This window comes from Charadrius vociferus, unplaced genomic scaffold (genome assembly GCF_000708025.1).
Source record: "Charadrius vociferus isolate BGI_N301 unplaced genomic scaffold, ASM70802v2 scaffold65, whole genome shotgun sequence".
Taxonomy (NCBI): domain Eukaryota; kingdom Metazoa; phylum Chordata; class Aves; order Charadriiformes; family Charadriidae; genus Charadrius; species Charadrius vociferus.
The window spans coordinates 1,622,874-1,650,689 of record NW_009649293.1 but is presented as its reverse complement, the minus strand read 5'-3'; the positions used below and the strand labels follow the sequence as shown (position 1 = coordinate 1,650,689).

The 27,816-nt window shown below is 34.4% G+C and overlaps 1 protein-coding gene across 1 annotated transcript in view; it reads right to left on the bottom strand.

Moving 5' to 3' along the window:
• The window catches only part of RTTN (rotatin), a 95,050-nt gene that overhangs the window by 56,925 nt on the left and 10,309 nt on the right, over positions 1-27,816 (bottom strand). Inside the window, exons 6-20 of the mRNA XM_009889075.1 lie at positions 26,823-26,937; positions 26,129-26,279; positions 25,070-25,235; positions 22,429-22,610; positions 18,843-18,958; positions 15,760-15,930; positions 14,300-14,512; positions 12,886-12,998; positions 11,601-11,727; positions 10,603-10,728; positions 8,471-8,587; positions 6,487-6,626; positions 6,063-6,238; positions 4,864-4,959; positions 1,045-1,133 (exon numbers count right to left, since the gene is read on the bottom strand). Coding sequence (XP_009887377.1) covers positions 1,045-1,133; positions 4,864-4,959; positions 6,063-6,238; positions 6,487-6,626; positions 8,471-8,587; positions 10,603-10,728; positions 11,601-11,727; positions 12,886-12,998; positions 14,300-14,512; positions 15,760-15,930; positions 18,843-18,958; positions 22,429-22,610; positions 25,070-25,235; positions 26,129-26,279; positions 26,823-26,937 — 2,098 coding nt within the window. The remainder of the gene's footprint in view (positions 1-1,044; positions 1,134-4,863; positions 4,960-6,062; positions 6,239-6,486; positions 6,627-8,470; positions 8,588-10,602; positions 10,729-11,600; positions 11,728-12,885; positions 12,999-14,299; positions 14,513-15,759; positions 15,931-18,842; positions 18,959-22,428; positions 22,611-25,069; positions 25,236-26,128; positions 26,280-26,822; positions 26,938-27,816) is intronic.

The window sequence follows — 27,816 nt, the reverse complement described above, 5'->3', positions numbered from 1 at the left end:
AAAAACATCACCATTAACAAAGAATGTACTTTTCATCAGTTTGACAAATAAGAGGAATTCCACTAAGTATCAAGCAGTTCCTTCCTCTTGTACATTTTTGGGAAAGATGTCATTACTATATAAAAATTCTTCGGTTTCTTATAATAACTCAAGGTTTGGACTGTTGGACTGCAATAACGATACTATGCCAGTAAACTAAGAAATATGCAAAAAGTTTATCCAGTGAAGTGATGCTGAGCAACATATAGCCTAAATAAGCTTGCATAAAATGATTTCAAATGATGAATTTCAGAAAAATTCAAGCATCAGATTAGACATGCTACAAAAAATGCAAAGCTTGGTCATCTACAACAAATATACACTCAACTCTAAATGTGATATTATCTCCTGACACCCTCCATAGTGAGGTGATCTTCTATTCGTCAGAAAATTACTTATACCTGAAACTCAATCTGACATGTACATTCACATTTACAATAACATCTCATTTTTAATTATAATTTGGTTTAGGACTTAAGTTCTGAGACTATGATATACAACACTTTTGGGGTGGTTTTTTATGGTCATTAAAAATTATTTTTTGGGTCTCTCCCGAGAAACCTTCAGGGAAGTTCTGGTATATTTCTGAAATTTACAATAACATCTCATTTTTAATTATAATTTGGTTTAGGACTTAAGTTCTGAGACTATGATATACAACACTTTTGGGTTTTTTTTATGGTCATTAAAAATTTTTTTTTTGGTCTCTCCTGAGAAACCTTCAGGTAAGTTCTGGTGTATTTCTGAGCCACACCAAACATAACTAGTTCTTTGGCTAACTATTCTCATAAGCAGGCAAACCAATCTTCTTTCATTACAAGAGTCTTTGCATTATCAAAAATATAATAAACAAAATACTTATTGCAATTACCATTGTTACTAAACATTTGTATTTTGTGCAGAATTAATGCACAAAGATTAGTGTTATAAGTGCAGAAAAAAGGTGAATTCTACTGCTATCATGCTGTTCAATGCTTGAAGAAGAACTTGTGACAAGAGTTTTACCTTGCCATCCACATGTATACATTCATTAAGGTAAGCCAAAATCTTTTCTATCACACCCAACTTTTTCACAATGCCGTGCATTTTGGTATCTGTATGAAAAATGAAAGATATTAAGAATCACTGGATCTGCACCAATTTAATATTAAGTTTTGTTCTGCAAGATCACAAACCCTTGATGTTGAGAACAACTTTCCAAAATTGCCAATCAAGAGAACAAGTACAGCTAGCTCTCCCAAGGTAAGCCTCCACAAGCCTTGTTATCTGACTACAGTAGCCTCTTGAACAGTAGACTATTAAATATCTTACGTAATTTCCCATAAGAACGTTATGTTCCACAATTACAGTGACCCCCAGTGCAATTCAATTCAATCAAACGAGGATTTAACTTGTAATATTTACAAAGTCTTCAACCGCTTAATATAGACCTAAAACCAGTATTTGCAAATACTCAGTCACCATGAGAGTATTTTCCACTGATTTCATCCTTCAAAGCATCTGGTTTAAGAATATTCAACAAAAACCAAAAGCTATGTCATTTGGGTTGGTTGGGGTTTTTTTACATAATTATAAAGTGATCCTTCATATGAAATTTGTCCTGATAAAGCTACATTTTTTCCTTTACAATTTCTTCCTATGCTATGTTTCATATTATCTTTTGACATCCGAGAACTTTGGCAGCCAAAACTAAATATATTTTATGAGACAAAGTAGACATTGGGCAATAAGTAAGATTACAACCCTGGACTTCAGGAGAGATGACTTTGGCCTCTTCAAAGACCTACTTGGAGGAATCCTATGGGTTAGGGCTCTAGAAAGTAGGGGGCTCCGAGAGAGATGGTTAATATTCAAGCACCACTTCCTCCAAGCTCAACATCAGTGCATCACTAGGAGCAAGAAATCAAGCAAAGGAGGCAGGAGACCTGCATGGGTGAGCAAGGAGCTTCTGGAAAAACTTAAACAGAAGAAGGAAGTTTACAGAATGTGGAAAAAAGGACTGGCCGCTTGGGAGGAATATAGGAAGGTTGTCAAGAGTATGCAGGGATGAAATGAGGAAGGCTAAGGACCACTTGGAATTAAATCTGGCAAGGGATGTAAAGGACAACAAGAACGGCTTCTTCAAGTACATCAGTAGCAAAAGGAAGACTAGGGAAAATGCAGGTCCACTGCTGAATGAGGTGGGTGCCCTGTTGACAGAAGATGCAGAGAAGACGGAGTTACCGAATGCCTTCTTTGCTTCAGTCTTTACTGCCAAAGCTGGCCCTCAGGAATCTAGGGGGTAAGAGAAGTCTTGGAGAAAGGAAGAATTTCCCTTGGTTGAGGAGGATTGGGTTAGAGAACATTTAGGCAAACGTGACATCCACAAATCCCTGGGCCCTGATGGGACGCACCCACGAGTTTTGAGGGAGCTGTCAGGTGTTATTGTGAACTCCATCCCTGGAAAGGTGATGGAACAGTTCATTCTGGATGTCATCTCTAGGCATGTGGAGGAAAAGGCGGCTATCGAGAGTGGCCAACATGAATTCACCAAGGGGAAATCACGCTTGACCAATCTGATAGCCTTCTATGATGGAATGACTAGCTGGGGAGATGAGGGGAGAGCAGTGGATGTTGTCTACCTCGACTTTAGCAAGCCTTTCACACTGTATCCCATAACATCTTCCCAGGTAAGCTTAGGAAGTGTGGGTTAGATGAGTGGACAGCGATGTGGATTGAGAACTGACTGAATGGCGGAGCTCAGAGGGTTGTGATGAGGGTGTGGAGTCTAGTTGGAGGCTGGTAGCTAGCGGTGTTCCCCAGGGGTCAGTAATGGGTCCAGTCTTGTTCAACATATTCATCAACAACCTGGATAAGGGGACAGAGTGTACCCTCAGCAAGTTTGCTGTTGACATAAAACTGGGAGGAGGGTCTGAAATATCAGAAGGCTGTGCTGCCATTCAGCGAGACCTGGACAGGCTGGAGAGTTGGGCAGAGAGGAACCTAATGAATTTCAACAAGGGCAAGTGTAGGGTTCTGCACCTAGGGAGGAATAACCCCATGCATCAGCATAGGTTCGGGGTTGACCTGTTGGAAAGCAGCTCTGCAGGGAAGGACCTGGGAGTCCTGGTGGACAACAGGATGACCATGAGCCAGCAATGTGCTTTTGTGGCCAAGGTGGCCCATGGTATCCTGCAATGCATTAAAGAGTATGTGGTCAGCTGGTTGAGGGAAGTCATTCTTCCCCTCTACTCTGCCCTAGTGAGGCCACATCTGGAGTACTGTGTCCAGTTCTGGGCTCCCCAGTTCAAGAAGGACAAGGAACTACTGGAGAGAGTCCAGTGAAGGGCTGCAAAGATGATCAAGGGACAGGAGCATCTCTTTTATGAGGAAAGCCTGATAGACCTGGGTCAGTTTAGCCTGGAGAAGAGAAGGTTGAGAGGGGGTCTCATCAATGCTTATTCATATCTAATGGGTGGGTGTCAAGAGGATGGGGCCAGACTTTTTTCAGTGGTGTGCATCAACAGGACAAGGGGCAACAGGCACAAACTGGAACACAGGAAGTTCCATCTGAACAAGAGGAAAAACTTATTTACTTTGAGGGTGACAGAGCACTGGACCAGGCTCCCCAGAGAGGTTGTGCAGTCTCTCTCTCTGGCGATATTCAAAACCCACCTAGACACAATCCTGTGCAACCTGCTGTAGGTGAACCTACTTTAGCAGGGGGGTTGGACTAGATGATCTCCAGAGGTCCCTTGCAACCCTTACCATTCTGTAATTTCCTCATTTTTGTGATCATTTTTTTCTGACACAAAAAAACATTAATTTTAATATTATCTAAGACATCACCTTCCCAGGGTGAAAAACTTATGTTCTATCATTAGGATTTGAGTTTGAAGAAAATTTTGAATTTGGTTTTGAAGAAAACATATTTAAATCAGAGTTTGAGTAGGTAGAGTACAAACATCCATGTTTGAAACTCTACAGTTATGACTGTGCACTAAGTCGAATAATGCTCTATGCAAGATTGCTTACTTGCATCTTAATTCGATCACATCTTTACCAGAATTCATATTTTTCTCCATGTAAGCAACGCAAGTATAAAAAAAACACCTGTGATGCAGAGTTATGATGTAAGTGAGTGATCATAGAGAGTAAAAGGAGGAACACTTTCCCCGCAAACATATTGGATGAAATGCCACCCAAAGTCTGTCTCTTGATATTGAAAGAGTATAATCATGGAAGCTTAGCTTGAGTTTACTGAATCCTCATTCACACAAATGACATTTCAATCCACTTCAACTGCACTTACTACTTAGGCTAACTCAAAATGCAGGAAGAGGTTCAGAATGATAGAAGAAATTCTTCACTAAGTATAAAATCCCTTTAGCTAGCCTGTGTAAGAAGAATTAACCTTCCTAATTAAGAAACACCACCACCAAATATATATTTAATATTGATCATCACCTCCCTCTCTCAAGACTAAGTATCTGAGTTAGCAATAGCAAAGAATTTGAAGCACCATTAGTTCTGAGACAGATCAACAAATTGAAAAACATTAAAAAGGAAAAGCAGAAAAAAGCTCTTTGGCTTACTCCTCTATTACCCAAGGGAGCTTTTTTTTTTTTAAATATTAAGACCACCGTTTCTTATTCTTGAGAGCAACAACAACAAATAACTACTGTTTTTATTTGCATTGGTAGATTATCCACAATAGTGTTAAAATTCTGGTCCCATAATACAATTACAAAGAGTACCCTTAGTATAAATATACAGAAAACCTAGCAAAACTTCAAGCTCTCACAGTGATCAGCACATGAACACAAATTTTCTGGAGAATTTTACCTTCTAAAATGATAACTAGCTGCTCAGCTGCAGACTTCCGTAAAACTAGGTCAACAGCTTCAGAAGTCAAGATGTCATGCAGCTTTTCAACAGTTTCTCCCTAAAAGTAAAACTATGTTAGATTTACATCCAGTACTCTATTATGAAACAAAGTAACCAGCCAAATTTCCTAACAGACAGTAGAAAATAAAAAAAAATAAATCCAAATTCCTTATTAGAACGTATTTGATTAGATTCCACATGCACATAATGAGAAAGGATTAGGTTATAATCTTTTTGCAACAAGTCTCTAATAATGCCTGTGGAATATAAGACAACATTTGTCTCTAGTGCACAACACAAGCAGATTTCTAACAAATAATGCTTAATTTATGCAGGACTATAGAAAGCTCAACACTACACAGAAATGCTAGAATATACTTCTAAGTCTGTGAAGGGGACTGACTTTTTAATGGGTTAGATAAATTTAAGTAATACTACACATCCATACAAATTTCAGGCCCTAACTTTTTGAAGGATGTAGAGGAAGAGTATAAATCAAGCATACAATGAGTGGTCAGAATCATTTCATTCTTTTTTTTCAGAGGGCAAGCATCATAGCATTTGTTTAACATACTGTTAATCTCAAAGCGTTGAAGGTAAAGAAGGAATGAGAATGGAGGGAACATGGTAAAAAAGAAAAACAAAAGAGATACAAGTTCTCACATAGGTGAAATACTTGTGATTTGTTTTTCACTTTGCAAAAGCAGCAATATTAAGAAAACACATAAATTTGCAATCTGTTTTAGACTATTTCATACTAAAAATTATTTGTGCCCGTTTCAGTAAAAATTGATTTTGTGGAGGAAAAAAAGCTCTATGTGAGAAAAATCAGACTCTACCCATGCACAATGAAATTGTTGTAAACAGAGCAGGCCTGTGCTCTTTGTACTCAATTTAAATTAAGTCTTGCTGTTAACTTGTCTGCAGAAAGGAAAAAAAAACAAACCCAAAAGAAAGAAGTAATTCTTTCCTTATTTTTTGCATATGGTAGCATAAAAACTACTGTTTAAGTTCACATGGAAAGAATATATCAATGGATTTCTTTTTATGAAGAAAGACAATTTGTATGAAATATTACAACCTTCGAAAAGTGATAACTTCAGTGACTGGGCAGCTGGAAGAGCTGATCAATGACACGACATTTAGACAGAGTTCACTTACCTTAAATATCGACTCTGTTTTATCATCCAATTTTAGCTCGATAGCTCTTTCTATAACAAATAAGTTTGAAACGTTGGAAAGCACACTACCATGCAGATGCGGACGTTTCAGGTTTGCCTCTTCTTCATTCAAAAGATGGAAAGTTAAATGTTTAAGTGCCGTAGAACGAACCCTAAAGGAGTAGATAATTAAAATAAATATATAAAGTCCTCATAATGGAAAACTTTAGCTGTATAGTTAAAAATTCGTTAGTTTATAAAATTAATACAGCATGTGGGGGAAGTACTCACTCAACTCAATACTGATTAATCTACCTTTCAAATCAACACATTCCATAATAATCAATTGGGTTTTTATAGAGTAGACATTTTTGTCATCAACATTAGAAAACATGTTGAAAAACTGCAGGGGATTACTTACAATTGCTTCTTTGAGAAAAGAAGACGCAGAGCAGCCCGTAGTCTAGTAGTTCTAGGGAGAATACCCTCTCCTTTGTCAGAGGTTGTTGCACTCAAATTGAGGATACAGTTTCCTAGTGAATCTTTTGTGTCAGCATAACCCTAAACCAAAGAACCAACAAACAAAAATTTCCAAAATTAAAAAAAATCTGCTGACTAACTTAGCAAATTAGACAAGGTAATTCCCCTTTTAGGGGCTTAGGGAGGGTGGGAAAGGAGAGACACCCCCCCCCCCCAAAAAAAAGCAATAACTTTTAAGAAAACATTTAGTTTCTGCAGACTAATATTCCTCCGGAAAAACAATTTTAAAAATTAATAAATGATCCTGTATACAAATCAAAATAAAGATTTTTACACGGCCCAGAGGTATTTTGACCTGAAGCTTTACCCTTCAATCTGTTAACATGACGCTGCTCTGTAAGGTCAGTTTCCATTTCAATAAATAAAATTCAGTTCCTACAAGAAAACGACTTCAAAACATTAAAACCTATCTATTTTCAGATATTTAGTCAAAGCATTTTCACACAACCAAGAGAAACCAGAATCAGTTATGTCAAGTAATGATACTGCAAACATTGAAACAGTACAAGGCGTTTTATATGCATGAGGTAAATATAGGCCTCCTGTATGCTCTGTTTGTACGTAGCCACTACAGGCTATAAAATAGAGGAAAATGAGAGCAGGGATAAACTCTCTCTCATATGTTTAGCCTACATCTTATATTAAACCCCTACATATTTAATCTTGAATATCAATTCAAGATATGTATATAGGTAACACAGAAAAGCTCACATGACTGGGTGAGAAAGCCCTGAAGTAACCTTTATGCCACCACTTTCAAGTTCTCAGTGTACTTCCTCTGCATATTTTTCTGTCTGAGCCTTCTATTTTGTGGCCCATCTTATTTGCAACTTCTCCCCATTTATGCAAAGGCTTTAGTAATAAGCAGTTTTTCCAACTTATGGTAATACTGAGGTGCAGGCAACAAATGAATATACAGCCATGGTATAATTATCAAGAGTAGTAATTTTGGAAAGAAAAAAAAAAGACAAAAAGTATACGTGGATGTATTAGCCAAGTTAAAATAAGTTAAAATAAAGTTAAATAAAGTTAAATAAGTTAAATAAAAGACAGAAATAAGGCAAAAAAAGAGACATCAGGAATAACAGACATCAGATGGGTACAGTAAAATATCTAATCTGGATGACTATGGGCAGATCATAGAAGGGAAATTTCTAGGAGTAAAGAAAAAACAATAAAGAATTTGGATGGAGCAATTAGGCTGCAAATCAGATTAAGAAAGGAAAAGTTCCCATTAGATCAAGCCAAGAATAAAGACAACAAAAAGCAAATTTGCACATTATCACAGATATGAAGACTAAGGTCTAAGGATAATACTGACTGTTGATACTTCTATAATAGTGGAAACAAACTAACAAAAGACCAAACATCAAAATATACAGAAAATACAGCTTACACCTATTGCGATTTACTGAGTGTGTACTTGACCAGAACACTATATAATCATCACAGAGGAGTTACAACTTTCAAGTTTAAGATATGGGGGACATTCTAATAATTATTAACTAATTTTGCAAAGAATGCAGTGTTTTAATCTACATTTGGATTATCCACTCATATCTTCAAACCATTTAAGTCCCGACCAATACTTGCTGATTGGTACTACAACATTTTAAAGTTTCACATTCTAGTAACACCAGGCTACAATTTGTCTACAAATTCAAAGGAGTAACTTTGACTGGCATTAGGACTCCTATAAAACATATCTCCATTAGACATCTGACAAAACAAGTGTGTAGGTATATTACTGTTAATCTATTTTCCACCTGCTACTTAGGTGAGTATTCTGTTTGTTGTTTAACATGACAGTATTGCTGTTTACATGATTTCATACATCAAATTCAGATGAAAGCACTTAGAAGTACCTGCAAAACAGGAATGATGGGATAGAGGGCCTCAATAAACTTGTTCCAAGTCAATACTGCCATTACTAATCGTCCCTGCAACAGATGCATCAGAATGGCCTTGGCTGTAGAGTTCACCTGCTCAATAACAAAAAAAAGAAACTAATGCAACTACAGATGTGTCAGTTTGTCAATGGTATAATTGGAAAAGTTATACAAAAACATCTCAAAGAGCAATTTTGTCTGTAGACAAAATATTGTCACTGCAGAATTTAAATTGTCAGTCACACTAAACATTAAGTTGTTAGAAAAACTTCTCAGGGAAAACACAAATAGTTCTGCTTAAATAGCACCTAATTTTAATAATCTTTTCCCCTTAGAACTCTAGTTTGTCCTCTCTGAAATAAAATAAATCATTACTTCAACTTATACACCTATTGGTCCCTTTACCCTGCAGGAAAAACAAATTCTGTTTCTTTTCTTTCCTGACCCAACATTTCCGGGGTGTTTCATTCTCAGTCTTTACGATACACTTCTGAAGATACAGGAAGAAAGGAGACTTAAAGCCTGTTACATGGTCATTTCATTTCCTTGAGGCAAATAGTCAAACTAAGAAGGTTACCAAATATTTCAAATTGTACATGAATTCATCTGAAGCTCTTTATCAAAAAGGAAAAAAAGGCATAAGATACAACACTTATACTCTATTAATGTATCCTGTATACCATATGTAATGTATACTATATGCAATAGTAAAGTATTTACTTGCTAATTTATTACTACAATGGGAACAGAGGGGAAAAAAAACAGCTTCTCAGAATTCACTCTTCCTTACATAGTGTAAAAATACCTGCCTTTTTCAGCTAAAACCCTGCATTTTATGCCAGAACTAAAAATCCTCTCACCCAAGGCAACAAGAACAGCCTCTAAGAATATCATTCTAGCCTGTCTTTAAGGGACCAGATTTGTAAAAATCACATGGCAAATCTTAAGCCCAACCTTGGAATTCAAGGTTCTTCTCAATTTCTTCTCATTGTCACATTCCTGAAAGATTAAACTGATGCTTTATGAAAACTTAAGTAGCAGATATACATCCAAGAAATAATTAAAAAAAAAAAAAAGCTTGGATATGATCTTCATTACATATTTTGTTAGAAGAATAATAGGAATGCATTATAAGGTAAAGAGAATGAAATGAGATAATTTCGTAAACATGCGTTCTATGTCTCAATGATCTTTTGAAATTCAGTATCAGTTGAAGTCTATTTGTTATGCTTGACCAATCACTAAGAGAGAAAACTAGCAGTCTTTTTCATAAGGCATCCAAGGGAGTAGTCAAACAAAATAAATGCTTTCTGTGGAAAAGATAAATTATGTACAAATACACAGCACATTATCAAAGATATTTTACTTGTCCTTTTAAAATGCTAACATCTAAAAAATCACTTCTAAATGGAATTGTGCACTGTACTGTGTTAAAAAAAAAAATCTCTTTTCAGGAAACAAGCTGAAAAAAATAAATAAAGAAAATTTGTTAGTCAATGTTTTTTCCCTTCTGACTATAAGATCTTATAGACCAGCTACAAAGTAGTTACAAACTACCTAAGTGATTTTTCCCTCCCTCAGATCTCCCTACTTAGCTTTATATGTAAGCTAGGAAATAGTGGATATATGTTAAGCGTTCGTGCATATAAATGAACCCAATGGAAATTTGGTCCTATTCGATAATACTATAACACACTTCTATACAATGTCTTTTTGCTCCTCAACCAATGCACACATTTCAGCGGTCATCCCACCTTTACAAAGACTTAAGACTTCATGTTTTCCATCATACATACTATTTCATGACATGCACTTCTTATTAGGGCTGAATATATTACAGGAAAAGATTAAAAAACATTGCTTATTTTACTTTTCACTGGTCTTTATTACATTTAATAGCATCCTATGCTTAGAACATTATTTTGTCTCTGAATTCATCATTAAAAAAATCTTGTCATTTACTACAACTTCACTGTTTGCACGCCTTTTCTATATATAAGAAAACGTACATAGTAAAAACTTCAAGTAAGCCTCAGACCACCATGGAGAATATCAACACCTACTTTGCATGCACATTAACTTATAAATACAGCTACTAAACACAGTACCTCGTTCTTATCTTCCTGAAGGCCAAATGTACAGATTTCATATAAAACTTTTGGATGAAGAAGAAAATGTACTCCGTGGCAGACTGAAGACACAGGCTTTGCAATATTATGAATACCTAAACAGTCCTTCAGTAAAAATTAAGTTGGTTAGTTTTAAAATTCAAGATAGTCTCCACTACTACATCTTGTTTTATCGAATGCTAAAGTTATCATCCAGTGAAAGGCTTTCTCTATGCAGTTTGGAAAACTACAGTTCTGAAAACTAAACATTACGGCCCTGGAAAAAAACCACCATCTTTATACATCACTGATTGAAAATTCCTGTTGCTACACGTCACTAAGAAATACAAAATAATTTTGGTTTTATTTTAAAAAATAGTGAAATAAATATGACAAACTTTAAAGTAATATCAAACAACATATAAAGTAAGCTAACCTAAAACAGACAGGTAAAAATTTCACAAAAAGATGTGTCATTCAGTAGGGTTTTTCTTTTTTTTGTGAAAGAATAGCTCCAAAATCTTTGTACACTAGCGAATTGTACTATAAGCACAATAAGTTTAGCTGATGTCCATTATAGAAAATAAGAATTACGACAGTCTTACATCAAAATAGAAAAGTGATTTTTATTTAGTAAGCCAATATTACCGAATACCTAAAATGACCTGATGAATATGATGTTGCCATTCTTAATATAGAGCAGAGTCATATTTTTAGGAAGTTCACACTTCTTACGCCTTGGGCTATCTTTATAGAAAAGTAAGGCAGTGACAAAATACCCATATAAAACAAAATCAAAACAAAACCACCCACCACCCCCCAAAAAACCCAACAACAAATAATTAAGGTTTAAAAACAATGACTACATAAAAGGACTTACAGATTTCCCAGCATATAACACAGTAAACAGTATGTGCATTAAAAATGCTTTTAATCAGGAAATCATACAATACGCATTATTTAGCCCAACACCAAGAGCATTAAGCATTAGTTCTAACCTTAACGACTTCCAAACAGCAGTGATAGGCTTCGGTTTTTATATTCAACGAAGGATGAGACAATAGACATAGAAGCACCTTCTGACCCTCAGCCTGGAGCAATGAATCAGCCTCAGCAGGCTTCCAACTAGAAATGAAAAGTAATTAATTTAACTATTATTTATTTTACAGTATCCAAAGATGTCTACAAAAATTTTCCTGTTAAATTTCAGGATAATCTCTGAAAACTACTTCCTGAAAAGGTATATGTCCTAAAAAATTACTTGACAGACCAAAGTTCAGAGATCACAACATATTCACCAAAATCATAGTATCAGTTTTCACGTTTGTACATTTATTTTTTTATACATGCAGGTAATCAAAGACCATAGTTTTTTGAAATTCTCTTATCAAAATTAGGAGCCTGACAAACATTTGAGTTCAACTGAAAACATAAAATTCTATTGAGTTACAATAGGCTCCTTATATCATAGTATACAATCATAAAAAAAACCTCTATGATTTCAGGATTTTTTCCTTCTAGAGGTAAAAGTCCATGTCAGTATCACAAATTGAATTTATGTTAGTTAAAAAAATTGCAGTGAATTTCCTGTTGCGTGAAACAGTAATCAAACAATAATAAATTCTAAAAGCATTAAAACACTGAAAAGTGTTTTAACATTTCAAAATTAAAAAAAAAAAATCAAAGAAATCATAAAAGTAGTTTACTTTGAAAAGATCCCTAAGTCAAATTCTGAATCAGTATAAAATTAAGATTTTGTATTTCTAATGAAGTGTTAAATACAGGACTTTTCCAGGCACCACAGAGTAACTTTAATTCTTTAACTAGAGACATGGAAAATCTAAAAAGCAATAAAAACATGCTGTTTAATAAATGAGATGCCATATTGTGATATACAGCATCTACAATAAACTAAGTCCTTTAGGATTTCTGAAAGTAAAGTAAGTTACACAAATACACTTGGAACAAAGGAATTAAAAAAAGTTTTAAAGGCAGGTCAAAGTGTTTTAAGACTCTTTCTTTATAAATAACATAGTAACTTTACATACAAAATCGTAAAAGCTTATGCATAAAAAACTAATGTTGTTTTTCTTTTCTTAGCACCTGAAATTCAATTTTCATGAAATCCACTACAGAATGACACCAATTACTTAGAAGAGACTTTTCAATGACTAAAAGAAAACAATTGTTCAAATACAGGGAATAAACAAGTTCAGCTTCTACTTGAGAACTTTTATCCATAAAAAGGATTGTATTTTGAGTTTTAAATAGTAATGTACTTACAGATCTGAGCATATGCAAATGCATTCCTGAAGCAAGGGCAAGTGTTGATGGTAGGGTAGACTACACAAGGCCTTATTTGCCAGTTCGACTAATTCAGAAAGATTCTTGTCCCCCTGAGAAGTAAAATGAAGAGAAAGAAACTATCAGAATGAGTAATACTAAAAGTTTACGACGTTATTGCATAGTCTTTCAGAATTTATCATCATCTAATACATCTACTAACCAGGGTTTGGCTCAGCCTTTCACAGAGTTTATAAATAATCTGATTAACAAATTCAATAGATTTCAAACAAACAAATTTTAGAACCTACTCCTAGGAGCTGAAAACCCTTCAGCTGTTGAGTTCAAATAAACATCTATAAACTCAATGGGAATAATGTATGTCTAACATTTCACAGCATAAATACCATAACTCTGTTCAAAACACTTTCTAAAATACTTAAGAATAGCCTCATCCTTGAATACTTTATGTTTTTAATCAAACTATTATTTTTAAATCAATATGCATTTTATGTGCGAAGAGTATAATGAAATATTTAACTATTACACTTTTAACAATTCGCTATTAATATTAAAGTTTGGGGTTTTTTAGATTTAAGAACATATGTCTTCCTACATTTGCTTACCAAATGCATTAAACACGACCCATTTAAATCTGATGGAGTTAACTTCATTGTAAACAGTATTTTATGAGCAAAGTATTGCTTTTATTAAGTTCAGAACCTGCCTACATAAAGGATGATCGATTAACTCAGATTTAAGATAGCACTACATTTACATTGCTGTATTTTATTAATTTATTTTAGTATCAATGGAACAAGTACTTTACACAATTACTTGTCCATTTGGATAATGGAGAAGAATATTTCCATACGGTGCTAGAATCTCTTAACTAATAAAGCAATGTATATTAGTTGCCTTCATAACAAAGTGAAATAGACAACTCTCACACAGTTGTTTATTATTGTGTTACAATTGCCAAGCAGTTGGGAATTGAAATTTTCAGAATTATTTAAATACTGGGAAACACACACACACAATATATTCAATATATTTAAATAGAGTATTTACTTCTTTCTTACTTCTTTGCCCATAAAAGGTATTGTGCCCAATTCCAACCTCCATGTGTTTATTTCTCTGTTTTTACTTATTACAAGATTTTTTTGTTTGTTTGTTTTTGTTTTTACAAACATCATGAGCAGTATGAGTTTATATATTTATATTTATACAAAGCATTTATATTTATATAAAGCAGTATTTATATAACAAATATAAATTAACTACATCCTGGAAGGTACAGAATACTTAGGCTTATGGATTTTCTTCGGCTAGACTAGACTATAGTTTTTACCACAGACAAGTGGAGGAAATAAATTTGCCTACAGGAAATATTTGATATAATAAAATTCCACACCTTCTTATGAACTTCAGTCATAAAGCTACAAGTGCATTCAATCGAATACGCAGCTTCTGAAGCTTGCTTATAAATACTGTAGTTCTCAGCACTCATCTGCTCCAGGTAGGCTGCAACAGATTCATGAATGCTTGGGTGTTCCAAGGAGAAGGACAAGTCCAGAGACAGAAGAAATAAAGCGTTCAGCAAACTCTTTTGTACAACTTTACTCGCCTTTGAAAAAGAAAACAACTGTCACAATAACAGCCTGAAAATACATTAAAACCAACAACAGCATTTGTAGTCATTCAAGAAGTACAATTACTAGTGTTGCTACTTAAAAATTAGACAAAGAAACACATATAAAGTTAGTTCTGTATGAAGAATTTTTTTCCCAATTAAAAAGTGAGAGTTCATTAGATGTCAGATATACAATCAGTCACAAAAGTTGTGTATGATCCAGCCACAGCACTAACAACCACACACACCACTGGCCAGGGTCAATTTACTGTCTAACCACTAGATGGCAGAGAATACATAGACCACGATTATTTCTGTCTTTAATAAAAAGTTGTCTAAAATTCCATGTAGTAATACCACATCCTAAGTACTGGGGTTTCTGTTGTTGGTGGTTTGGGGTTTTTTTTTTACTGCAAATATTCTGCCTTCCTTCAATTAATATTTTGACCTCAAATACAGTAACTTTTTTCCAACTCACATCATATATAGAATCAAAATTTTGTATTATGTACATAAGAACTACTTATATTAATAGTAAAAGATTTAATATTTGTGACAAAAGCCTGTAACAGAAAATCAAACTGCTACTCAGATTGAAGAATGTCTAAAAACGAGCTACATTGCAGTAAAAACTGATCCCCAAAAATATAAACCCATATAGGTTTAAACATCTTTGAACACTTCTCATCCCACAAAAAATTCCAAACATCAGACTGCCCCATCTGAAAGAAACTGGGAAAAAAACAAGAGCTACAACAGAACTTCTTTTAAAGAACATTGGAAGCAAAGAATAATTAAAATCACTAAAATTTATGAAACATAATTGCCTACTATGTTCCATCAGATTAAGAGGGATGATTTGAACATTATGTAGTTCTAGTCTTAGTTGCATGCATACTATAAACGAGCAGGGGGCAGCATAGCTTTGCAAACCATGCATCATACCAGAAAAAAAACACTATAGGAGGAAAAACAAGATTGAGTTTCAAAAACTCATTAAAAAAAAGTATTAAAAATATTTTTGAAGACTTGGCATCTGCAGAAGACTCTGCAGAATGCACCAATAACTGAAGAATGGACAAGGCTGCCTTCTGTAATCATACATCAGCCAATGTATATCAGCTTAATTTCTCTGTCCAGTGGCTATTCTCCCAGTATTAAATCTCTCAGGAAAATATCACTTTTTGCCCTCTTAAAATGCAAAATCAAAAGACAATCACTTTAAATTAGTGATGGCATACCTTTTCTACAGGGAGAAGCATTTGCAGCAATCTAACAGTGAAGACTGAAATGCTAATAAATGACATTCTGTGATGCACCACCATCATCTCGGGCTGCTCTGTACTTGTATTGGTTTTGTGATATAATATAGTTTCTCCGAGCAAACCTAAGACCAGAAGCAATTTGTCTCGCTGAAAACAAAATCAGCAATACAATCATTAGAAAAAATTGAAACATTACTGTATCTTTATAGTGTTTATACAGCACCCATAGCATCATTACATTATTTCGTATAATTGGCATAATTAAAGATGCAGAAATTATATAAAATACACAGCATTTTGTTTGTCATCTTAACAGAACTGGACATTAGTTCGAGACCTCACTCTACTTTCATTTGCACTTCTGAATACTTTGGTCAGTAATTACCCATTACTGGTTACTCTTCCCGACCTGTCATCCCTTTTGCTCCCCCCCTTAATTCCTTTTGAATTTCTGGAATTTTAACTATTTTGAAGTTCACTTTTAATACAGACATATTAAGAACTGGTTTGAAGCTGCTGATAAAGCTTTCCTTTAGAACTAAAAAAAAAAAAAAGAAAAAAGAAAATTAAAGGCTAAAAAAAAAAAACCCAACCCACAATCCCAACCTTGAGAACATCAAATGTTTTTTATGCTTATTCATTCACAAAGGAAAGAGCAGCACATTTCTCAGATTACGTAAAATCCTACTTGAGAATCACTATCATTTGGATAAACCCAGCTCATGGGCACTGGAGAACACAAAATTAGTTTCTAGAATTTTGGTCACCTGAAAGATCCAGGTTTGTACTTAAGGACACTAGAAAAAAAGTAGAATTAATTTCAGTTGCCAGTTCTGGAAGGCCAAATAATGATTAAGAAGGCAATAGCACATGTGAGATTTATCTTATTAATTCCAGAAATTTAAAATCACTGTTAAGCAATTAAGTACTATTTATCTGCCTCAACAGAGTTGAAGAAAATGACAAGAAGCAATTGACTAAATCAAATCAGTCTTTAAAAGTAATTATCAACACATGTTATTACACAGTAAGATGAAAAGGATTCATTTTCCTCTTCAGGATTTGAAAAAAGTAAGTTTCTCTCTGCCATGGAGTCTCAAATCAACAATGGATTCAAAAATAGTATTCCTCCCTCAGACAGGGATGTCTCAAAGTCATCTGCTCCAAAAAAGCTGAGGGGTTACGGCAATCTGCAGTATCTAACTTTTTGACATGGCAGAATCAAACTGTGCTGAAGTATACATAACAAAACTGGAAAACAGTAAAAACTTTAATTCGGAGGAAGGAAGTGTAGTTTTCATAAAGATATTCCAGTGCAGAGTTTTAAAATTAGATTAACAAAGGAACATAAAGCAATAAAGTTATGCAAGAAATGCTTTCAAGTTTCCTAAAAAGGAGACACATGACCTCCTTCCCTTGGAGCTTACACAAAACACAAAAAATAATGTTTTCTAAGCACTGAAGCCTAACAACTCTAAAAACACAGCCTACTTCTGATTAAAAAAAATTATTTGATGCAGTACTGAATAATATAAAGGTAAATTTAACAGTTGTTTTCTAAAATTGTCCAGTTACTTTTTATTTACTCAAACAGTAAGAAAGATAAATAGTTGTCTTATCTCCTGCCTTGCAATTGCTTTATCAAAATTAGCTTTACTGAATTGCACTGCACAGTCCAACTCTGCCTCTCAAACTTATGCAGATTCATAACTTTCAATAGGAGATTATTTTTATATCTGAAAAGTATTTTACTAATAAATCTCAAAGTTCTAACAATGGCATAAAGTTATATCAGCAAAGCTTTTCTTTTTTGGCTTTTTTTTTTTTAAATCAATATAATTGTATACAATTACCCAGCTTATTTGCAGAGTTTTGCTAGTTAGTAGTCTGGAAACAACCATTATCTTACTAACAGCAATCATTATGATGTACATGTGATGATGCTCACAGTTTCTACTGTAGTTTGACAGATTTACATGCAATGGAATGTACTCAGGTCATACAGCAACTAGACAAAATATCCTGTTAATCTTCTTAGATTTCACGTTCTGCAAGGAGTCTTCACTACTGACTTGATGTTGATCAATTATTTTGACAGAACAGTATACTAAATTCAGAGAAAAAAAGTTCTCATTCGCTGCTAAGTCCTATAGATAATATAAATATCATCATTTGTAAAATAGAGAATAGGGAAGCCTACAGTAATATATTAATAATTATTGCAATACCATTGTTTCATATTCAGTGGTATTTTCAAGAATTCTAACTTAAGTAATGTGCATTTAAGACTACATTTAGCTCAAGTTTTTAGACAAGATTCAGTCTGCAACTTTGGTATGTTAGTTACATGCTTAAGCCATGCTGGCTTATGTTTCAGCTTTCAGTTGTCTTCAAAAAAGCAAGTCATCTGTAATTCACTAATTTGATATTTCATGTATGTAACAACTCTCAACTGTTCTCAGGTATGTATTTCCAGCAATTTAAATTGTTTGGTCAACAGCACCTTAATGCTTTGAATCTATCCTGGGACAAATAGCCTTCTCCTTTCTTTTCCAGCCAAACAACAGAGTTAAGGACAGCTGAAATCTGTGCAGCGATCAATACGTTTTGTCTAGGAAATGGATACCACGTATCTTACAGCTCCAGCCTTGGATCTAAACAATTATCCCCCTAATTTTACACAGACAGTTTATAAGGACTAAAGAAAGTGAAAGTTGTCATTTATATCAAATTGGCCTCCCAAGATTCGTAGTCAACACTTTTCCCTGAGATCCCCTTCCTCACACGTTTCCCTCAATGGCTGCTCAACAGCCTTTCACTAGAAGGCAAAATTCATTACTTATTTTCTTGAGGTGAAACTTCAAGTATGACCTGGGAAAAAATCTTACATTTAAAACAAAAAGAATGTGCCAGTGACAGAACTAGCAATGTAACTATTTAAGATTTTCAAAAGGGCAGCTCAGCAGAAGATTAGACATGTATATGAATCACTGCAGAAAGTGTCAGAGGCTTATAAAAGCAGACTTAAATATGGCTGATCAAGGCCTAAAGAATCTTACCAATTCCAATGCAAAAAGGCTATCATCTTCCCAAACATTTTCAGAAATAGCATCACCGATAAGGGACATGTCTTCAACAAGCAATTCAAGAACTTCCATCGTCACTCTCCTGCTACCTAGGAACACAAATGAGAGGATAAATTCAAATACAGACAAAATATTGTATTATGATATTCAGAAAACACCATTTTGAACGAGGGATTATTCCAAATTTGAAATTCGGATATTTTAATGTTCCTATACAGTTCTATTAAACTAATGCTAACTGCCCTCAACCACCAATCGGTCTGAATCACGGAAGACAACAGCTACCTAAAATCACAACAGAAGATATTAAAGCAATCATGTATTTGAAAAAAAGGCTGCATTTCCTTAAATCCAATAGTACTACATAAACTTTATTGCATCTGAAAATCCGATTACTGGACTTCTTGGAAGTTCAGAATAAAGTCACTTATTTCCACCACACAGACAGTTAGGCTACAGATCTTCCACATATATTACCTAGACCTATTAATCTGCATCTTTGTAATAAATGGAGTAGCTTTCGTCCTGAATTATTTTGTTAAGAGATTTTCTTTTGAAAGCTAAGGAAGTGCATATCCACTCGTACTTTTCTTCATAATGATTTTTCCCTCCTTGTTTTTAGGCTAACATTTATTCATTTTCATTGCTCATTCTGACTCTGTATCTCTTAACAAGGCTAATTTGGGCTGTCTATTAGAGACTTTCATACTTTGTACAGTTTTATCCTTGAATACAGGGCTGCAAAGAAACCTGGCCCAAGCTTAAACGTTTACAGCCTACGTTTACTACAAATATACACACAAACCCCAATGTTATGAGACAATAGCAAAACAATCAAAGGTTAGAAGGTTTCATGAAGAACAAGGCAGAATATCTGGACCCAGACCAAATATTTTTAACCTCACACAATAGAGGATGCCAAAATTATCTGGCATCCTAGGGAACATACAGTGACAGTTTTCCCCAAATACTCGATTTAGTGCAACTGTGGGCTTAGTTACTTGTTGATGGTATGTTTCTATTTAAAAACATGGATGGATTTCACACAACACCGTTGAATTTCTAACTTATTTTTTTAACTACCATAAAAAATTTTCATCCTTCAAAATCTCTTTAAAAAAAAGAAGCAAGCTCTACTGCTTGTTATGATTGAACATTAATTAGTCACTTTTTCTATCTTTTGTAGATTTTACACACTGTACAAGCCTTATTGATATGCTCGAGGAAAAAAACATATATATATGTGTGTGTGTGTGTGAGAGACTATCTATGTAGTGACAATGACCACAGCTCATGCAATTTGTAGCCTAAGTGATCTGCTCTGAGTGAGCATATGGCAGAGAATGGCACAGGGCCTTTTTGAAATCTTGCTTTTTCCTGTCTCGCAGGAGTGCTGGTTTCCATTTATTTTAGGCAAAATGTTGCCAATCTGAAGGCCTGAAAACTCCAAAAAGCACTTTTTCTCTCTTCACATATATCTTGCAAATTCTTAATCAAATTTCTATGTTTAAAACATTTGGAAGGTATACCTTAATAAATTTCTCCATTATAATGAACGTAATAAAAAATGGTGGTCTTAATTTGAGTTACAGTTTCCGAAATATTTTTAAGTCAATAACTAAACAAAACATCTGCAACAACACTTTGCTGTAGCTGTCATGATCTACAGACATGCAAGTTCATTCCACCATACTCTTACATGAATATACCATGAAAATACTCATTTCCCAACACCTGTGGCAATCAGTATGCACTAAGAGTTTATAACTAACTGCACAGTAAGACAGATATAATCAATGACTGTAAAACAAATCTTTTGCTGTTCAAATTTAAATAACTGTCTTTAAGACATGCACTATTAACACTCTTCTGTAAACTAGTATGTTAGCTTAAAACTGATCGGGGGGGGACCACACCAAAAAAAACAAACCACAAAACCAAAGAACCCAAAACTCACACCACTATTGATTTCTGAAATGACTTCACTCACAAGACAGGTCAGCACAAAGGAAGAAAAATTCCAATGAACACCTCCACAGGGAATAGAATTTGCGCTTAACTGGAATATGCATTATATTGTAAAATACAAGCAAGTGAATTTTACAGTAAGCTTACTGTTTTTCCTTTACCCAGTAATTTAAACAGTAAGAAGAAAATCTACACTATACCTGTTGATGTTATTGAAGTGAATAATTCAGAAAACATGAGAAACTGTGTTACTGTCTCACAGTATCACAGTGTGCCTTCAGATCACAGGATTTCAGATCAATGGCAACAGGATAAAAATAATAGTCTCATTACAGCACAGTGGAAGAAAGAAGAAACGTGATCTAGTAGAGTTTAAAAAGTGTAAAAAAACTGAGGGCAAGAGAAACAAAGACAGATTAACTTCATCTGAAAATGAAATTAGTTTATAATAAGATGCAAAGAAAGAATCTTGAAAGATGGAAAAATTCACTACATTTTAATTCTGCAGATTTGAAGTGACATGCGCTAGAAATGGAAAAGATAGAAAATACATTTTCTGCAGTTTTACATTATAAATAAAAGAGAAGATGCCAGAAGTCATGAATGTGCTTGTGAAGAATTAATATTTAAACATCACTATTCTGAAAGGGGAAAACAAAACCTTTATTCATTTTGGTTTGGTTTATTACCAGAAAAATGAGGATTGAATAATTTTCCTGCAGACACAGATTAATGCTGGTGTTACCATGAAATACACAAGTAAATTAGTATTTTGTGACAGAACAGAAAGTCATAAAAAGTTATAAACAGTCATGAAAACAATAGTAAATGGAAGTTTGATACATATTTCATACAATTTTTATAAATTAAAGCCTCTACCCAGCTCAGGAAATGTTGACAGGTATATTACATAAATAAATTTTAGTATTCTAGTCATAGATAGGTACACATTTCCAGCTCCTATATTTGGAAACCTTACCACGTTTACCAATACCTGTTTTGAATGACATTGTTTTACAACTAAATACTATTTTAGACAACCTAAGAGCAAAAAGACTGTCCTTTAAAAAGGCTTTGTAATTTGGAACCTTTGTAAGTTAAAATAAAAATCATTGGGTGCAATGAGAATATCATTACTTATGTTTCTTAAAACATAATTATAATTTGTTACCGCACGCATAAGAATAAAAACAAACCTTTCTCAAGAATTTTTGTTTATTATCTCTTGAACAGGAGGAAAACTCTATGTTCAAAGGGATAAGAATACATTTTGTGAAGCGTGGTTATTTTTTGATCTTCTTGAATGGCATCTTATTCAGCCACTCCATTCTTCCACCACACAACCACTTCTTCCTATCACTACTTCCCACCATCACTGAAAATCACTCTGCAGCAATTCTGGAAATCAACCAGAAGATTTGAGCTTTACGACCTGAACAATTTCCCTAGGAAAGAACTGTTATAACAAGCTATATCAGTAATCACCTATACCTTATTTATTGGAGGTACTCTCCTCATAATACCAACTTCTTAAAAGGTTTATACTAAAGATGGGAAGGATACATAAGTGCTTAGTTCAGAACTTTCTCACCTGTTCTTAGAAGAGGTATTGCATTTTCCAAGATGGAAACACAAAACTGAGGAAGGCTAAGCTGCTTCATCTGTAATTCCAAAGTGTCCTCATTTTCAATATCTGGTAGGTCAATATGTCTTGCGTCAAATGGGGAATGCAGAGGGATTCTGGAGTTTGCATTTGCTTGAGTACTGTTTCCACTTAAAACAACAAATGAAACAAAATAAACAAAAAAAGAGACATAGTTAACTCTTGCAAAGAGAAAACCCATATATGTATAGATGTCAAAACCAGCATCAAGTATTTTAATGTCCTCCTTCCATAATGCATACCCTTCCTTCCATTTCAGTCTTTCTCTGCTATCCACCCAGTGTTGCAGAAGAGGGGGATTTTGTTTGGTTGGGTTTTTAAATGTCAGAATTGGTAGCATCACAAGTGAATGCCTACTGTTGTGGCAGTCATCTTCAAATGCACTTAGAAATGTATACTGGAAGAAATACATGTGCAATGAATACGACGTTACAAGAGAAAAATCAGTTTATTTGAAACGTTATTTTTGATGAACAAAGTCTCTCAGTTGCTTGAAGCAAGGCCACTTACTAAATTAAATTTCAGTCTGAACTATACCTACTACATTAAAACCATTCTATGTGGCTAGCCACAAGAATCCTTAGAAGGAGAATTAAGTAAGTGTGCCCTATGTTTAAGCCTTGAAGACTTCTTTGTCCATTGTAAAATAGAAATACCCCCTTGTCCAAGAAAGCCTTAAGTGCAACCAAATATATATTACAAAATACACATATAGTTATTATATATATGATTTTTAATTATTAGCTCCATTTCTAGTTCATAATTTTATTATTTTCCAACTGCTTTAAAAAAAAATCTAATTCTATTGGCAGCATTATAATTAATACAACTCAGAACAAATTTTTCATGTCCTTTCTTATCCTAAACAATATTCAGCAATCTTGAATTGCTTTAAAAACCTGTATGACTTTTATAGTCGTTTTTTGCTTGGGTGCTTTTTTACTATTAAACAAGTTGAAGAAACTTAATTGTGGCATGACTGTGTCACCTTGTATTGTCTAAGTGTAAAAGATGTCTAAAGAATAGCAATTAAGAATTTAAAAGCCAACTGATTATAAGAGGTCAATAGAAGACTATAAGAAAAATAGAAGCGTTCACCAATATGTAGTGGCTGATGGCACTTACCAGAAGGTAAGGAAGGAGAGGTATCAATCGTAAAAGCAATTCAGAGGAGGAAAGGTTAAGTTTCCAGGCAGAATTTGAAACAGACAAACATATAGATTGAAGAGTCTCAAGATTTAAGAACAAGGAAAAAGAAGAGTTACATATAAAATGGCAATAAACAAATAATTTATATTACAATTATGTTGAAAAAGACAAGATTCACTAAAAGCAGCTCTTCCATACTAAAATCAGCAACGTCTGAGCAACACTACAGTCATTTCCCTGTATCATGTTTTCTATTCAACATCATGTTTTTCTTTATGCTGCCTCTGGGATAAATTATATCTTTGTAAGAAATGGGATTCATGGGTGGTGAGTAGGTCTACTGCAGCACACAGGATGCAAGAAGATAAAAGTGTACAGTCATGAACAGCTCATAATATGGCCTTATACTTTTAATAAATTACCGCTCCCTGGTCTGTAGATGTCTCATCGTGGCCCTAACTGGTGCTTACTCTTACATAGATTTCCTTACTACACTGATAGCCAGGCCATTCCTATCTCTTCCGCAATATACACCAGCTACCAATAAACTGTTAACTGTTCAACTGCAGAAAATGGTCAGGTCCCAGAATGCATAAGCCTTGAGTTCATTTACACTGCCATATTAGTTGCATGATAAAAAATGAATATATTAGAGTCAAGATAAGTAAAAATAACCCCTTAATATAATGACTCTCAAGATGCATTTACAATTAACTACATCAGCTATTCTCATCTGTAATTCCACAGACTCAAAAGAACTACCAACAAGCACACAGTAAGGGTTCACAAGAACTTTTAAATTCCTACACACTAAAAGACATTGGTTCTTGAAGAGCAGCTTTAAGTCTGTTGTGCCAAGATGAGTGACAAAACCACACACAAACAACCTCAAAATGTTGAGGTTATACAGACAACTGATAATTTCATATAGGAGTTTGATTTTTAGATGATATGCAACTGAAATTTGTTGTCAGATTTAAGAACAAAGTTTAAAGACTTTAATGGAAATCTTTATACAGCATTTGACAATAGTGTACACTGTTACCTATGGGATGGCCATTCAACTTATAAGAACTTATGGGGTCATCTACTGAAGAAAAAGAAAAATCCCTGACTTTAAAGCAATAGTCTGAATACATGCTTTTCTGCACCTTACAAATACATGCACAAGCAATAACAACTGCTTCTAAGAGATTTCATTGAAAATATTTATTGGGTACAAAAAGTGTCAGGTAAAATTGATCTTATGTATTCTTAAACACCACTTGAAGAACTAACTGTTTAATTCATCAACATGGTTTGAATTTTCACAGGCTAACAAAACTCTTGCGTCATCCCACACACTGACAAGGAGCTGATGATATAAACCTATATTAATAATTTTTTAATTGAAGTGTAAGTTATTTCTTATTTTATTCACCTGGAAGACGCTGCATCCCAATCTTGACCATCTCCTCTAGGTCGCTGAACTGTCCGTCCAATCACAGATGGCCGAGGGCTACTACTTCCAGGTGATGGATTCTGAGAACGAGGAGGACCTCTTGTTTCTTGACAGTAAGACATAGATGAATTCTGGGAAGCTGTGCCTTTATATAACACAAATCATGTACTTTCCATTAGTGGAATCCACTATTCTGAAATATACTACACAGTGAAGTAAAAGTAACTAAGGTAGGATATGGAAAACACCAAGTAAATTTTGGAGACCTAGGACAACCTATCACTGGCAAGTAGCAGAGTTTGAAAACTCAATTTCAAGGCAAAACCACTGAAAATTAGAGTTTAATCATAAATCTTGATTTTTAAAAATACAAACATAGTATCTGACTAAGGCTATTGGATTTGTTGATGTTACAATTGAATTAGAAAGATAGAGCCAATATAATTTATTAAGACATCAAATATAGTGGCAATCTTATGAAGAGAACCAGACTACCAATTTACAGAAATAAAGTTGATTAAATTCAGCTGACAAAATGGAAACAGGAAGATCATTACAACTAATTTACAAAATTTCAGCATTAAAACACTGTGAAATAGCCCTAACTATTTTCAGCCATGAGAATAAAAAACAAAAATTAACATAGTTCATTAAATTAATAGCTAGATTGTTACACACTGTTAGCTTGAAAACTTTTCTGAAACTCTGCCCACTTTTATTTTACAGATTTCATTTAGTTTTAGTTAAAAATCCCTCTCCTGATGACATACAAACATACATACTGAATGAAAAGTTAATGAATGGAGAGCCACAGGAAGTTGTAAAAATGAGTAAGTATTTTAAAATACAAGTACTCCAAAAATATTTACTAACATAAACAGTACTAACACCATCATTTAGCAAAAGAGTTTCACAAGGTTACATTTGCTATAAAGCTGTGGGTTGGGTTTTGTTTTTTTGTTTTTTTTTTTAATCATTTTAGAGAATCTTACCTGAACTATAAACACAACAGTATTTCAAATATTTAAAAATACCCACCTTGCTCCATGGAAGAAAAACTTGGATCTCTGTGAAAGTTAAGTCTGCTTCTCAAGAGGATGCACAACTGTTGCAGGCATGACACAGCCTGCAAAGCTAACCGATGTCTTCCATCTCCTCCAAAAGCCAGGTTTAGCAGAGACAAAAGGCTCTGCAAATATAAAACCATCAACACTGGTAGCTGAACATTAATGCACCTTCATGAACAACCATGCCAGCAAGACTCCTGTACTAAATATAGTTCACAAATGTTTCAAAACTTTTAAAAATCACAGCAAATAATAAATAGGCTTCTTACTGAATTCTGTCTTCTTACTGAATGCAAGGCTATCAGCCCTAAGGAAAAAGCTGACTTTCACATTATATTTCAAATAAAGTCACAGTTTTGATTATGGGAGCCCATTAGAGGGTGTGCATATGACAGTGACACAGTTTTATGGTATCCAGAAGAAACAAAGTATTACTTCACAATACACTTCGTTACTGATTAGCAATATATGTGATTATAACCAAATAACTTTCTAAATACAATATATAGCTAACATCCCCTTTTCTATGCACCTAGAGTTTACATAAAGAAACTTTTGTTTAGGTATTTTGTTTAGAAACAAATTGTACCATTTACATGAGTTCTTACTTGGCACAAATTATATTATAGCATAAGAAAAACCTTAAACTTCATGTGAAATCTTGCCTGTACAATCTTTGGCCTCTGAAGGAAGATCTCAGCAGGAAAATCTTGCATAATCACATCCTGCAGCAGCTCACATGTACTCCAAATTAAACTTTGGTTGTTACTTCTCAAAGAGCTAAAAATGCAGTTCATATTTAAATATGTATTAAAAAAACCCATACAGTAATCATTAGCTTGAACAAGTCTTTACAAGAAAGTTATAATCACAACAGTGAGGAATCTAAAGAAAAAAATGCTGTAATTCTATTGCCATATCATTTTTAAACTTGAATTATTCCTTAGCTATGCTAGCTCCGTATACGATAAATAAATAAAAATAAAAATAAAAATAATCTTAATTCCAGCTGTTACCAAACCCCATGTAAAATTAAGTTCCCAGAAGAGAGATAACTGTATTGATTCTGAATTTGAAATTAAGATAAGAAAGACTGGAAATTCCCTGTGAAGCTAGTGATTATCTCAGTGGTATACAGCAAGTAATCTAACTCTTAACAGTAAGAAAGTTTTTTTCACTACCAAGTTTCATGTATAACTTAAAAGCATTTGAATTACATATGTGGGAAGTTACATAAAGGAAGAAATTTATTAGCTGTTCTCTAACATGTATATTAGTGCACTCTCAGCAAATTTGCCGATGATACCAAGCTGTTTGGCGAGGTAGACACACTGACGGGGAGGGATGCCATCCAGAGGGACCTGGACAGGCTGGAGAGGTGGGCCCATGCCAACCTCAGGAAGTTCAATAAGGCCAAGTGCAAGGTCCTACATCTGGGTCAGAGCAATCCCAAGCACAAATACAGGCTCGGTGGGGAATGGCTGGAGAGCAGCCCTGAGGAGAAGGACCTGGGTGTGCTGACTGACCAGAAGCTCAGCATGAGCCAGCACTGTGCAATAACAGCCCAGAAGGCCAACCGTATCCTGGGCTGCACCAAAAGAAGTGTGGCCAGCAGGTCAAGGGAGGTGATTCTGCCCCTCTACTCCACTCTTGTGAGAC